The sequence below is a fragment of the Strigops habroptila genome, unplaced genomic scaffold, assembly GCF_004027225.2.
Source record: "Strigops habroptila isolate Jane unplaced genomic scaffold, bStrHab1.2.pri NW_022045585.1_ctg1, whole genome shotgun sequence".
Classification (NCBI taxonomy): domain Eukaryota; kingdom Metazoa; phylum Chordata; class Aves; order Psittaciformes; family Psittacidae; genus Strigops; species Strigops habroptila.
Genome location: NW_022651067.1, coordinates 13,466 through 28,544, shown reverse-complemented (window position 1 = coordinate 28,544; position 15,079 = coordinate 13,466). Strand labels below are relative to the sequence as shown.

Here is a 15,079-nt window from a genome sequence, read left to right as displayed (position 1 = left end):
CTCCCGGTGCTCCCAATTCTCATTCCCAGTGCTCCCAGTAACCTCCCAGTAGCCTCTTAGTGCTCCCAGTTCCCATTCCAGCTCCCAACAACCTCCCAGTGCTCCCAGTTCCCATTCCCAGTGCTCCCAACAACCTCCCAGTGCTCCCAGTTACCCCCCCCCAATACTCCCAGTATTCCCCCAGCTCCTCCCCGCGCGGCCCCTTTAAGAACCACCCCCCCCACCTCCCTCTCCCCAATTCTCTCAATGGGACACGATGGGAACCGCCGCGGGGACGCCCCACCCCCTAATCACCATATAAGGAGTGCACAGAGCCTCTCTATTAGCATAAGGGGCGTGGCTTCGCCCGGGTGGGCAGGGCTCCGAGCCCATATAAGGCAGCGCAGCAGCAGCAGCGGGGAGTCGCGGGTTCGAGTCCCGGCGCGGGCGGAGGGGAGCGACGCGTATCCCGGGATTGGGGGGTGGGGGGGGGTCGTCGCGACATCAGGGTTGTCGCGACATCGGGGGGGTCCTATCGGAGCCCCCCCCCCAACATGGCTCGGGATAAGGAGAAGCGGAGCTGCGGGCAGATATGGGCCGAATGGAAGGCGTTCGTATGGGACCCCCGGACCCGGCAGTTCCTGGGTAGAACAGGGAGCAGTTGGGGTAAGTTTGGGGGTGCTGAGGACCCCCCTCCACATTTATAGGGGTGCTATAGGGGGGCAACACCATTAGAAGGGCAATAGGGGGGTTCTACAAGGCTCTTCCCCCCCTATATGTGGTGCAGAGGGAAGTTGTGAGTCCCCCTCTATAGGGGTACATGGGGGGGGGACCCCCCAATAACACGTCATACAGGGGGTCCCCCTCCTTATGGGTGCTATTGAGCGAGTACAATCTCCCCTATATGGGTGCAACGGGAAGGGGTTGCAGGGGGACCCCCCCTTAATGTATAGAGGAGTTGGGGGGGTCCATAGGCCCCCCCCTAACTTTGGGGGTGTGGGGCGGGGGTTTAACGCGGGGATGGAGCGGAAAGGGGGGGGTCTATAGGTGCCCCCCTATAGGAGTTGTATAAAGACCCCCCTATAAGTGGATTACACAGGGGCCCCCCCGTTGGGTTGTAATGGGGGGTGCCCCCCGCTTATAATGCTGGGCACTTAAAGGGGGGGTTATAACTTACGCAGACCCCCCCATTTAGATGCAATAGGATGGGGGTCCATAAAGACCCCCCAACTTTGGGGGTGCAAAGTGGGTCTGGGCCTATAGACCCCCCCCATAGACTATAATGGGAAGGGGGGAGTAACTTGAGGGGTCCCAATGGGTGCAATGGAAGCGGGGGGGTCAGGAGATGGGTGTCCCCCCCCCCCCCATCTGTCGCCTTGTGCCTGCAAAAAGTAGGTCATGGCCAGTGTGGGGGATGGGACCAATGGGGACCCCCCTATACGGGGGGTTAGTGACTATATGGGGCCCCCCTTATGCTTAGGGACCCCCATTGGCTTGTGTGTGTGTGTGTCCCCCCCCTCCGGAGCAGGGACAGATGGTTCCGACCAGGATTTAAGTGTCTGGGCAGGGATTTGGGGGGGTTTAAAGGGGTTTTAGGGGGGGTTAAGGGGGTATTTGATGCCATTGGGGCAGTTTGGGGTGGATTTAGGGCAGTTTTGGGGGTGTTTGATGCCATTGGGGCAGTTTGGGGTGGATTTAGGGCAGTTTTGGGGGTATTCGATGCCTTTGGGTCAGTTTTGGGGGGTATTCGATGCCATTGGGGCAGTCTGGGGGGTATTTGGTGCCATTGGGGCAGTTTTGGGTGGCTTTAGGGCAGTTTTGGGGGTGTTTGATGCCATTGGGGCAGTTTTGGGTGGATTTAGGTCAGTTTTGGGGGTATTTGATACCATTGGGGCAGTTTTGGGGGGTATTTGGTGCCATTGGGGCAGTTTGGGGGGGTATTTGGTGCCATTGGGGCAGTTTTGGGTGGATTTCGGGTGGTTTTGGGGGTGTTTGATGCCATTGGGGCAGTTTTGGGTGGATTTAGGGCAGTTTTGGGGGTGTTTGATGCCATTGGGGCAGTTTTGGGTGGATTTAGGGCAGTTTTGGGGGTATTTGATGCCATTGGGGCAGTTTTGGGTGGATTTAGGGCAGTTTTGGGGGTGTTTGATGCCATTGGGGCAGTTTTGGGTGGATTTAGGGCAGTTTTGGGGGTGTTTGATGCCATTGGGGCAGTTTTGGGTGGATTTAGGGCAGTTTTGGGGGGTATTTGGTGCCATTGGGGCAGTTTGGGGTGGATTTAGGGCAGTTTTGGGGGTGTTTGATGCCATTGGGGCAGTTTTGGGTGGATTTAGGTCAGTTTTGGTGGTATTTGATGCCATTGGGGCAGTTTTGGGGGGTATTCGATGCCTTTGGGTCAGTTTTGGGGGGTATTTGGTGCCATTGGGGCAGTTTTGGGTGGATTTGGGGCAGTTTAGGGGGTATTTGTTGCTATTTGGGCAGTTTGGGGGGGTTTGGGAGGAATTAGGGCAGGTTTAGGGAGTATTTGATGCCACTGAGGCAGTTTTTTGGGGGGGTTGAGTGAATTTAGGGCAGTTTTGGGGGTATTTGATGCCATTGGGGCAGTTGGGGGGATATTTGGGGGTATTTAGGGCAGTTTGGGGGCTATTTGACACCACTAGGGCAAATTTGGGGGGTATTTGCTGCCATTGGGGCAGGTTTGGGGGGTATTTGCTGCCATTGGGGCAGTTTGGGGTGAATTTAGTGCCATTTGGGGGATATTTGCTGCCACTGGGGCAGTTTGGGGGGTGTTTGATGCCACTTTGGGGGTATTTGATGCCACTTTGGGGGTATTTGATGCTATTTTGGGGCTCTTTGATGCCATTTGGGGCGGGTTTGGGGGGTATTTGCTGCCATTGGGGCAGTTTTGGGGGGGTATTAACCCCTTCTTTGCCCCCCCCTTTAGGCCTGATCCTGCTCTTCTACCTGGTGTTCTATGGGTTCCTGACGGGGCTCTTCGCCCTCACCATGTGGGTGATGCTCCAGAGCGTGGATCCCCACGTGCCCAAGTACCAGGATCAGCTCCTCACCCCCGGTTTGCACGAGGGGTCCCTTGCACGAGGGTTTGCACGAGGGTTTGCACGAGGGCTCCCATATCCAAGGGACCTCAATGGGGATTTGTTGGGGAGGGGGTGAAGGGAAGGGGTTTGGGTGCTCTGGGTGCCATTGACACCCAGTGGGTGCGCTGGGCCTCGCACGAGGGGGGTCCCCTTGCACGAGGGGGGGATCCTCGTGCAACACGCGTGTCCTCGTGCGCAGGGATGATGATCCGCCCGTGCGCCGAAGGCCTCGATGTCACCTTCAATGTGTCCCACAGCCAGACCTGGCTCCACTATGTCCGTGCCCTGCACCAGTTCCTGGAGCGTGAGTGCACTGGGAGGCACTGGGGATCCCATCGGCCATACTGGGAGGCACTGGGATGCCCATAGGCCATACTGGGAGGGCCCATGTCCATACTGGGAGGCACTGGGATGCCCATAGGCCATACTGGGAGGGCCCATGTCCATACTGGGAGGCACTGGGATGCCCATAGGCCATACTGGGATGCCCATAGTCCATACTGGGAGGCACTGGGATGCCCATAGGCCATACTGGGAGGCACTGGGATGCCCATAGGCCATACTGGGAGGCACTGGGATGTCCATAGGCCATACTGGGATGCCCATAGACCATACTGGGAGGCACTGGGATGCCCATAGTCCATACTGGGAGGCACTGGGATGTCCATAGTCCATACTGGGAGGCACTGGGAGGGCCCACGTCCATACTGGGAGGCACTGGGATGCCCATAGGCCATACTGGGAGGCACTGGGAGGGCTCATGGCCATACTGGGAGGCACTGGGATGTCCATAGACCATACTGGGAGGGCCCATGTCCATACTGGGAGGCACTGGGAGGGCCTTAGGCCATACTGGGAGGGCCCATGGCCATACTGGGAGGCACTGGGAATCCCATAGACCATACTGGGAGGCACTGGGATGCCCATAGTCCATACTGGGAGGCACTGGGATGTCCATAGTCCATACTGGGAGGCACTGGGAGGGCCCACGTCCATACTGGGAGGCACTGGGATGCCCATAGGCCATACTGGGAGGCACTGGGAGGGCTCATGGCCATACTGGGAGGCACTGGGATGTCCATAGACCATACTGGGAGGGCCCATGTCCATACTGGGAGGCACTGGGAGGGCCTTAGGCCATACTGGGAGGGCCCATGGCCATACTGGGAGGCACTGGGAATCCCATAGACCATACTGGGAGGCACTGGGAGGGCCTTAGGCCATACTGGGATGCCCATAGGCCATACTGGGAGGCACTAGGAGGGCCCATGTCCATACTGGGAGGCACTGGGAGGGCCCATGTCCATACTGGGAGGCACTGGGAGGGCCCATGGCCATACTGGGAGGCACTGGGATGCCCATAGGCCATACTGGGATGCCCATGTCCATACTGGGAGGCACTGGGATGACCATAGTCCATACTGGGAGGGCCCATGTCCATACTGGGAGGCACTGGGAGGGCCCATGTCCATACTGGGAGGCACTGGGAGGGCCCATGGCCATACTGGGATGTCCATAGTCCATACTGGGAGGCACTGGGAGGGCCCATGGCCACATCGGGTGGGTGCTCTGGGTGCTCTATGGATGCTCTGTGTGTGCTATGGATGCTCTATGGGTGTTGTATGGATCCTATGGGTGCTATGTGGACCCCATGTCCCCACAGTGTGTGATGACAGCATGCAGGTGTGGGTGCTATGGGCTCTATGGGTGCTCTATACCTGCTCTATGGGTGCCCTATGGGTGCTATAGATGCTCTATGGGTGCTGTATAGATCCTATGGGTGCTCCATGTCTCCACAGCACACAACAAGAGGGTACAGGTGTGGGTGCTATGGGTGCTCTACGGTTGCTATAGCTGCTGTATGGATCCTATGGGTGCTGTGGCTGCTCTATGGCTGCCCTATGGGTGCTCTATGGTTACTATGGACACTCTATGGTTGCTCTATGGATCCTATGGGTGCAGTGGCTGCCCTATGGATGTTCTATGGATGCTCTATGGTTGCTATAGCTGCCCTATGGATGCCCTATGGTTCCTATGGACACTCTATGGTTGCTCTATGGATCCTATGGGTGCTGTGGCTGCTCTATAGCTGCCCTATGGATGCTCTATGCTTGCTATGGCTGCCCTATGGATGCTCTATAGTTACTATGGCTGCTCTATGGATGCTCAATGGTTACTATGGATGCTCTATGGTTACTATGGATGCTTTATGGATGCTTGATAGTTCCTATGGATGCTCTATGGATGCTCTATGGTTGCTCTATGGATCCTATGGGTGCTATGGCTGCTCTTTGGCTGCCCTATGGATGCTCTTTGGCTGCCCTATGGAATGGATGCTCTATGGATGCTCTGTAGTTGCTCTATGGATCCTATGGGTGCTGTGGCTGCTCTATGGCTGCCCTATGGATGCTCTATGGTTACTATGGATGCTGTATGGATGCTGTATGGATGCTCTATGGATCCTATGGATGCTCTATGGTTACTATGGATGCTCTATCAACGCTCTATGGTAACTATGGATGCTCTATGGTTACTATGGATGCTGTATGGATGCTCTATGGATCTTATGGATGCTCTATGGTTACTATGGATGCTCTATGGACGCTCTATGGTTACTATGGATGCCCTATGGATGCTCTATGGTTACTATGGATGCTCTATGGATGCTCTATGGTTGCTCTATGGATCCTATGGATGCTCTATGGTTACTATGGATGCTCTATCGATGCTCTATGGTTACTATGGATGCTCCATCAATGCTCTATGGATGCTCTATGGCTCCTATGGATGCTCTATGGTTGCTCTATGGCTCCTATGGGTGCTGCGGCTGCTCTGTGGCTGCCCTATGGATGCTCTATGGATGCTCTATGGTTACTATGGATGCTCTATGGATGCTCTATGGTTGCTGTGGCTGCTCTGTGGATGCTCTATGGTTACTATGGACGCTCTATGGTTCCTATGGGCGTTCTGTGGTTGCTCTATGGCTCCTATGGGTGCTCTATGGGTGCCATGTATCCCCGCAGCCTACAACGACAGCGTCCAGGCCTCCCGCAACGCCGCCTGCGCCCCGGGCCGCTACAACGAGCAACCGGACGACGCGGTGCCCAACGTGCCCAAGCGCGCCTGTCGCTTCAACCGCAGCGCGCTAGGACCCTGCGCGGGGCTGGGGCCGCCCCACACCGAGACCTACGGCTATGGCTCCGGCCAGCCCTGCGTGCTCGTCAAGATCAATAGGGTGAGACTGGGAGCGCTGGGAGGCGCTGGGAGCACTGGGATGGTGATGGGGGGCACTGGGAGGCACTGGGATGGTGATGGGGGGCAATGGGATGGGGACTGGGGATGGGACTGGCGGGCACTAGGACCCAGTGGGGGGCTCGGATGATGCCTATTGCAATTCTTTGTGGTGCTTGGCAATGGAGTCCATTGGACTGGGAGCGCTGGGATGCACTGGGAGCATTGGGATGGTGATGGGGGGCAATGGGATGGCGATGGGGGGCAATGGGATGGGGACTGGGGGGCACTAGGACCCAGCGCGGGGCTGGGATGGTGACTCGAGTAATGGCTTGTGGTGCTTGGCAATGGAGTCCATTGGACTGGGAGGCACTGGGAGCACTGGGATAGTGATGGGGGGCACTGGGATAGGGACTGGGAGCGCTGGGATGCACTGGGAGCATTGGGATGGTGATGGGGGGCACTGGGATGGTGATGGGGGGCAATGGGATGAGGACTGGGGGGCACTAGGACCCTGTGGGGAGCTAGGATGGGGACTGGAGTAATGGCTTGTGGTGCTTTGCAATGGAGTCCATTGGACTGGGAGGCACTGGGAGCACTGGGATGGTGACGGGGGGCACTGGGATAGGGACTGGGAGCGCTGGGAGGCAATGGGATGGCAATGGGGGACACTGGGAGGCAATGGAATGGTGACTGGAGTAATGCCTTGGGGTGCTTGGCAATGGAGTCCATTGGACTGGGAGGCACTGGGAAGGACTGGGAACACTGGGATGGTGATGGGGGCACTGGGATAGGGACTGGGAGCGCTGGGACGCAGTGGGATGAGGACTGGGGGGCACTAGGACCCCGTGGGGAGCTAGGATGGGGACTGGAGTAATGGCTCGTGGTGCTTTGCAATGGAGTCCATTGGACTGGGAGGCACTGGGAACACTGGGATAGTGATGGGGGGCACTGGGATAGGGACTGGGAGCGCTGAGAGTTAATTGGATGTGATGGGGGGCACTGGGAGGCAATGGGATGGGGACTGGGGATGGGACTGGGGGGCACTAGGACCCAGCGCAGGGCTCGGATGATGCCTATTGCAATGCTTTGTGGTGCTTGGCGATGGAGTTAATTGGACTGGGAGGCACTGGGAGTACTGGGATAGTGATGGGGGCACTGGGATAGGAACTGGGAGCGCTGGGATGCACTGGGAGCATTGGGATGGTGATGGAGGGCAATGGGATGGTGATGGGGGGCAATGGGATGGGGACTGGGGGGCACTAGGACCCTGTGGGGAGCTAGGATGGGGACTGGAGTAATGGCTTGTGGTGCTTTGCAAGAGAATACATTGGACTGGGAGGCACTGGGAGCACTGGGATGGTGATGGGGGGCACTGGGATGGGGACTGGGAGCGCTGGGAGGCAATGGGATGGCGATGGGGGGCACTGGGAGGCAATGGGATGGTGACTGGAGTAATGGCTTGTGGTGCTTTGCAATGGAGTCCATTGGACTGGGAGGCATTGGGAGCACTGGGATGGTGATGGGGGGTTCTGGGATAGGGACTGGGAGCGCTGGGAGTTAATGGGATGTGATGGGGGGCACTGGGAGGCAATGGGATGGGGACTGGGGATGGGACTGGGGGGCACTAGGACCCAGCGCGGGGATGGGATGGGACTGGAGTAATGCCTTGTGGTGCTTGGCGATGGACTCCATTGGACTGGGAGGCACTGGGAAGGACTGGGAGGCACTAGGGGGGTTATTTACTGCATTGCCTTGCTGTGCACTGTCCATACTGGTCCATACTGGTCCTTACTGGTCCATTAACCCTTCTCCTCCTGCAGGTCATCAACTTCTTCCCTGGGAGGAACAAGAGCATCAACGTGGTCTGTGCAGCAAAGGTGACCCCAGTATCACCAGTATCACCCCAGTGTCCCCATTATCACACCAGTGTCCCCCCCAGTCACACCAGTATCACACCAGTATCACCCCAGTGTCCCCAGTATCCCCCCAGTATCCCCATTGTCACCCCCCAGTATCACACCAGTGTTCCCAGTATCCCCCCAGTGTTCCCAGTATAACCCAGTGCCCCCCCTCATTGTCTCTTGTCTCTCCCCAGCGGCCCCGATTGAAGAGTGACCTGGTAAGGGGGGGGGTGGCGACCCCCATAATAGGCTGAATTGACCCCAAAATGCTTCTAGATGAGCCAAAAAGTGCTATTTTCACCCCCAAAATGCTTCTAGATGACCAAAAAAGTGCTATTTTCACCCCAAAATGCTTCTGGATGCCACAAAACCTGTTATTTTCACCCCAAAATGCTTCTAAATGAGACAAAATCTGCTATTTTCACCCCAAAATGCTTCTAGATGAGACAAAATCTACTATTTTCACCCCAAAATGCTGCTGGATGACCCAAAATGTGCGATTTTCATCCCAAAATCCTTTTAGATGAGCCAAGATCTGCTATTTTCACCCCAAAATGCTGCTTGATGTCCAAAAATGTGCTATTTTCACCCCAAAAGCCTTCTAGATGCAACAAAACCTGCTTTTTTCACCCCAAAATGCTTCTAGATGCCCCAAAATGTGCTGGTTTCACCCCAAAATGCTGCTGAATGACCCAAAATGTGCTATTTTCACCCCAAAATTCTTCTAGATGCCACAAAATCGGCTTTTTTCACACAAAAATGCTTCTAGAGGACCCAAAATGTGCTGTTTTCACCCCAAAAGCCTTCTAGAGGACCCAAAATGTGCTATTTTCACCCCAAAAGCCTTCTAGATGCCCCCAAAAGTGCTGTTTTCACCCCAAAATGCTGTTGAAAGACCCAAAATGTGCTGTTTTCAACCCCAAATCCTTTTAGATGTGCCAAAATGTGCTATTTTCACCCCAAAATGCTGCTGAATGACCAAAAATGTGCTATTTTCACCCCAAAAGCCTTCTAGAGGACCCAAAATGTGCTATTTTCACCCCAAAAGCCTTCTAGAGGACCCAAAATGTGGTGTTTTCACACAAAAATGCTTCTAGATGCCCCAAAATGTGCTTTTTTCACCCAAAATGCTTCTAGATGCCCCAAAATGTGCTGGTTTCACCCCAAAATGCTGCTGAATGACCCAAAATGTCCTATTTTCACCCAAAAATCCTTTTAGATGGGCCAAAATGTGCTATTTTCATCCCAAAAATCCTTTTAGATGGGCCAAAATCTGCTCTTTTCACCCCAAAATGCTTCTAGATGCCCCCAAATAGGTTATTTTCACCCCCAAACGCTGCTGGGGGCCCCCCATGTGCCCCCCATACCCCACATCCCATAATACCCCGCGTCCATGTCCCATTGTCCCATTAACATTCTCTCTCTCCAGCCGCGGGCGCAGGGACAGTCGGACTCCAGCGTAAGGGGCTAAACTGGGAGCACTGGGGTGGTTATGGGGGGGATATAGGGGGTATATGGGGGGTTATAGGGGGTATTTAGGGGTTATGGGGGTATAAAGGGGTTTATGGGGGTATTTAGGGGGTTATGGGGGGTATATGGGGAGTTATGGGGGGTATTTAGGGGGTTATAGGGGGTATTTAGGGGTTATGGGGGGTATAAAGGGGTTTATGAGGGTATTTAGGGGGGTATATAGGAGGTTATGGGGGGTATATAGGGGTTTACGGGGGTATTTGAGGGGGTATATAGGGGTATTTAGGGGGTTGTGGGGGGTATTTAGGGGGTTATGGGGGGTATATAGGGGTTTATGCGGGTATTTAGGGGGTATAGAGAGGTTATGGGGGGTATATAGGGGTCTATAGGGGTTTATGGGGGTATTTAGGGGGGTATATAGGAGGTTATGGGGGGTATATAGGGGTTTATGGGGGTATTTGAGGAGGTATATAGGGGTATTTAGGGGGTTGTGGGGGGTATTTAGGGGGTTGTGGGGGGTATATAGGGGTTTATGGGGGTATTTAGGGGGGCATATAGGAGGTTATGGGGGGTATATAGGGGTTTACGGGGGTATTTGAGGGGGCATTTAGGGGGTTATGGGTGGTATATAGGGGGTTATGGGGAGTATATAGGAAAGTCTCAGGGGTATTTAGGGGGATCTATGGGGCAGAGGGGGGTGTTTAGGGTGGTCTATGGGGCAGGAGGATGTATTAAGGGGTGTCTATGGGGCAGAGAAGGAGCATTAAGGGGGGTCTATGGGGCAGAGGGGAGTATTTCGGGGGGGTCTATGGGGCAGGAGAATGTGTTAAAGGGTACCCATGGGGCAGAAGGGGTTATTTAGGGGGGTCTATGGGGCAGAGAGGGTATTAAGGGGGTGTCTATGGGACAGAAGGAGGTATTTTGGGGGGGTCTATTGGGCAGATGTGGAGTCTATGGGGCAGAGAGGGGTGTTTAGGGGGTGTCTGTGGGGCAGAGGGGGTGTCTATGGGGCAGAGGGAGGGTGTATGGGGCAGAGAGGAGTATTTAGGAGGGGTTTAAGGGGCAAAGAGGGGTATTAAATGGGGCACTATGGGGCAGAGAGGGGTATTAAAGGGCGCTCTATGGGGCAGGGGGGTATCTATGGGGCAGAGGGGGGTCACCACGTGTCTCCTGCCCCATAGCGAGAGGAAGACGCCGCCCTCCTGGGTCCTCTCCAGCTCTTCCCACCCAACGGCTCCATCGACCTCATGTACTTCCCCTACTACGGGAAGAGGGTCCATGTGAGTGATGGGGGGGGGGTGTCCATGGGGCACCCATGGGTGCTGGGGGGGGTGGGTCTGGGTGCCCCATTGAGCAATGGGGGGCTCCCATTGACTTGGTCAAGGTTGGGGGCTCCATTGACTTGGTCAAGGTTGGGGGATCCCAATTGACTTGGATGGGGATAGGCTGGTGCTGGGTCTCCCTATGGATACTGGGACCCCATAATGGTTCAATTGGGTCCAAACTGGTCTCATTGGACCCCATAATGGTCCATTATTGGGTCCAACTGGTTGCTTGGAGACCACCTTCCCTTCTGTTACATTGGGTGATCCCAACATCCAATGGGAATAGGTTGGTGCTGGGTGTCCCTATGGATCCTGGGACCCCATAATGGGCTTACTGGGTCCAAACTGGTCTCATTGGACCCCATAATGGTCCATTACTGGTTGCTTGGAGGCCACCAACCATCTCCCTCCCTTCTCTTGCATTGGGTGATCCCAACATCCAATGGGAATAGATTGGTGCTGGGTGTCCCTATGGATCCTGGGACCCCATAATGGTTCAATTGGGTCCAAACTGGTCTCATTGGACCCCATAATGGTCCATTACTGGTTGCTTGGAGGCCACCAACCATCTCCCTTCCTTCTGTTGTGTTGGGTGATCCCAACATCCAATGGGAATAGTTTGGTGCTGGGTCTCCCTATGGATACTGGGACCCCATAATGGCCTTGTAGGGTCCCTATTGGTCTCATTGGACCCCATACTGGTCCATTACTGGTTGCTTGGAGGCCACCAACCATCTCCCTTCCTTCTGCTGCATTGGGTGATCCCAAGATCCAATGGGAATAGGTTGGTGCTGGGTGTCCCTATGGATCCTAGGACCCCATAATGGCCTCGTAGGGTCCAAACTGGTCTCATTGGACCCCATAATGGTCCATTACTGGTTGCTTGGAGGCCACCAACCATCTCCCTCCCTTCTGTTGCATTGGGTGATCCCAACATCCAATGGGATTAGGTTGGTGCTGGGTGTCCCTATGGATACTGGGACCCCATAATGGGCTTACTGGGTCCAAACTGGTCTCATTGGACCCCATAATGGTCCATTACTGGTTGCTTGGAGGCCACCAACCATCTCCCTCCCTTCTCTTGCATTGGGTGATCCCAACATCCAATGGGAATAGGTTGGTGCTGGGTGTCCCTATGGATCCTAGGACCCCATAATGGCCTCGTAGGGTCCCTATAGGTGGCGTTGGACCCCATAATGGTCCATTTTTGGGTTCAACTGGTTGCTTGGAGACCATCCTCCCTTCAGTTGAATTGGGTGATCCCAACATCCAATGGGAATAGATTGGTGCTGGGTGTCCCTATGGATCCTAGGACCCCATAACGGCCTCGTAGGCTCCCTATAGGTGGCGTTGGACCCCCTATTGGCCCCATAGGCTGCCGAGCGGCCCCGTTGCAGGTGAACTACACGCAGCCGGTGGTGGCCGTGCTCTTCGCCAACGCCACGGCCAACGTGGAGCATCACGTCGAGTGCCGCCTCCGCGCCGACGGGCTCCGCAGCGACGACGAGCGCGACAAGTTCGCCGGGAGAGTCGCCTTCCGGCTCCGCATCAACCGCGACTGAGACCCGCTTGCCTCCCAGTTACCTCCCAGTTGCCTCCCAGTTGCTCCCAGTTACCTCCCAGTTCTTCTCGGTTGCCTCCCAGTTAGTCCCGTTTGACTCGGAGTTCGTGCCGGTTGCGTCCCAGTTACTCCCGGTTGACTCCAAGTTAGTCCCAGTTAGTCCCAGTTGCCTCCCGGTTACTCCTGGTTACTCCTAGTTCCTTCCAGTTGATCCCAGTTCACTCCCAGTTACTCCCAGTTGCCTCCTGGTTACTCCCAGTTACCTCCCAGTTACTCCCAGTTACCCCCTAGTTACTCCCAGTTCACTCCCAGTTCACTCCCAGTTACTCCCAGTTACTCCCAGTTACTCCCAGTTAGTCCCAGTTAGTCCCAGTTAGTCCCAGTTACCTCCCAGTTTGTCCCAGTTTGTCCCAGTTTGTCCCAGTTACTCCCAGTTCCATCCCAGTCTCCTCCCAGTTCCTTCCAATTAGTCCCAATTACCTCCAGTTGCCTCCCAGTTCCTCCCAATTAGTCCCAGTTACCTCCAGTTACTCCCAGTTAGTCCCAGTTCCGTCCCAGGTACCTCCAGTTGCCTCCCAGTTACTCCCAATTAGTCCCAGTTTCTCCCAGTTGCCTTCCAGTTCCCCCCCAGTTAGTACCAGTTATCCTCAGTTACTCCCAGTTCCATCCCAGTTGCTCCCAGTTGCCTTCCAGTTACTCCCAGTTAGTCCCAGTTCCACCCAGTTAGTCCCAGTTCACTCCAAGTTAGTCCCAGTTAGTCCCAATTACCCCCAGTTACCTCCCAGTTACCTCCAGTTGCCTCCCAGTTACTCCCAATTAGTCCCAGTTCCTCCCAGTTGCCTTATAGTTACTCCCAGTTCCATCCCAGTTGCTCCCAGTTCCCCCCAGTTGGTCCCAGTTACCCTCAGTTACTCCCAGTTCCATCCCAGTCCCCTCCCAGTTCGTCCCAATTACCTCCAGTTGCCTCCCAGTTACTCCCAATTAGTCCCAGTTAGTCCCAGTTGCCTTCCAATTACTCCCAGTTAGTCCCAGTTGGCTCCCAGTTCCTTCCAGTTCCACCCAGTTCCCTCCCAGTTACTCCCAATCAGTCCCAGTTACTCTCAGTTACCTCCCAGTTAATCCCAGTTGCCTTCAGTTCCCTCCCAGTTGCTCCCAGTCCCTCCCAGTTGCTCCCAGTTCCCCCTCCCCACATTGAGTCGGGTCTAATGGTCCCTTTGGCTGCTCCTAATCGAAAGGGTAATAAATGTATATAGGTGGTTTTCTATGGGCGAGCTCTTGTGGGGGGTTTTGAGCCCCAAAATGGAGGGGTTTGAGCCCAAAATGGGGGGGTTTGAACCCAAAATGGGGGGTTTGAGCCCAAAATGGGGGGTTTTGAACCCAAAATGGGGGGGTCTTTACGTAAGGGGGGGGCTTGGGGGTGTTTGGGGGTTGGGTGGGGAAGGGGAGGTCAAGATGGCGGCCGTTGGTTGTATAGGTGGTGAACAAGATGGCCGCCATAGGGGGGGTATGGATGAGGAACAAGATGGCCGCCATTGGGAATGTGGATGGGGAGCAAGATGGCTGCCATTGGGGGTGTGGATAAGGAACAAGATGGCTGCCATTGGTTGTATGAATGGGGAGCAAGATGGCCGCCATTGGGGGTGTGGATAAGGAACAAGATGGCTGCCATTGGTGATGGGGATAAGGAACAAGATGGCCGCCATTGGTTGTATGAATGGGGAGCAAGATGGCAGCCATTGGTGATGGGGATAAGGAGCAAGATGGCCACCATGGGGAATGTGGATGGGGAGCAAGATGGCCGCCATTGGTCGTATAGGTGGTGAACAAGATGGCCGCCATTGGTGATGGGGATAAGGAGCAAGATGGCTGCCATTGGGGGTGTGGATGAGGAGCGAGATGGCCGCCGTGTAGCAAAGCAGTGGTTGAGATGAAGATGGCTGCCACTGGTTGTGTAGATGGCGAACAAGATGGCTGCTGTTGGAGATGGGGATAAGGAGCAAGATGGCCGCCATTGGTTGTATAGAGGGTGAGCAAGATGGCTGCCATTGGGGGTGTAGATGAGGAGCAAGATGGCCGCCATTGGTTGTATGGATGGGAAGCAAGATGGCCGCCATTAGGGGTGTGGATAAGGAGCAAGATGGCTGCCGGACCAGGCAGGGCGAGGTGAGGGCCAAGGTGGTGGCAGAGCAAGGCTGCCATTGGCTGAGCAGGCCAAGATGGCCGCCAAAGCGATGGCAGAGCACGTCTGCCATTGGCTGAGCAGGCCAAGATGGCCACCAAGGTGGTGGCAGAGCACGGCTGCCATTGGCTGAGCGGGCCAAGATGGCCGCCGTTGCCATGCCCACAGCCCAATATGGTGCCTGTTGGCGGCCATCTTGGCTCCCCATTGGCCAATGGCGATTAAGCCCAGCGGCCATCTTGACTCCCTCTGCCTGCACCAGGGGCTGGAGGCCGCCATCTTGAACCCCGGCGGCCATCTTGAACCTCACTACCTGCACCATGACCCCCCCC

General features: G+C 55.5%; 1 protein-coding gene across 3 annotated transcripts; it reads left to right on the top strand.

Annotated features, from left to right (window-relative positions):
• The first annotated feature begins 386 nt into the window (after window positions 1-386).
• ATP1B2 (ATPase Na+/K+ transporting subunit beta 2) lies at window positions 387-13,832 on the top strand. 3 transcript variants are annotated; one of them, XM_030474373.1, is made up of 7 exons: window positions 387-645; window positions 2,924-3,052; window positions 3,277-3,381; window positions 6,101-6,312; window positions 8,132-8,188; window positions 10,864-10,962; window positions 12,405-13,832. In XM_030474373.1, exons 1-7 carry the CDS (start codon window positions 534-536, stop codon window positions 12,567-12,569), a joined length of 879 nt encoding a protein of 292 aa, XP_030330233.1. In that variant the 5' UTR covers window positions 387-533; the 3' UTR covers window positions 12,570-13,832. The 3 variants fall into 3 exon arrangements, with proteins under 3 accessions (XP_030330233.1, XP_030330234.1, XP_030330232.1); XM_030474374.1 differs by having other exon boundaries at window positions 408-645; window positions 12,382-13,832; XM_030474372.1 differs by having other exon boundaries at window positions 408-645; window positions 12,341-13,832.
• Window positions 13,833-15,079: the final 1,247 nt, after the last annotated feature.

What these genes read in the sequence shown, in the direction of transcription:
- ATP1B2 (XM_030474372.1), top strand. Translation starts at nt 534, where the DNA reads ATGGCTCGGGATAAGGAGAAGCGGAGCTGCGGGCAGATATGGGCCGAA. An exon ending in TAGAACAGGGAGCAGTTGGG is followed by an intron (nt 646 to 2,923) that starts GTAAGTTTGGGG and finishes CCCCCCCTTTAG; the next exon opens with GCCTGATCCTGCTCTTCTAC. An exon ending in CCTGCACCAGTTCCTGGAGC is followed by an intron (nt 3,382 to 6,100) that starts GTGAGTGCACTG and finishes GTATCCCCGCAG; the next exon opens with CCTACAACGACAGCGTCCAG.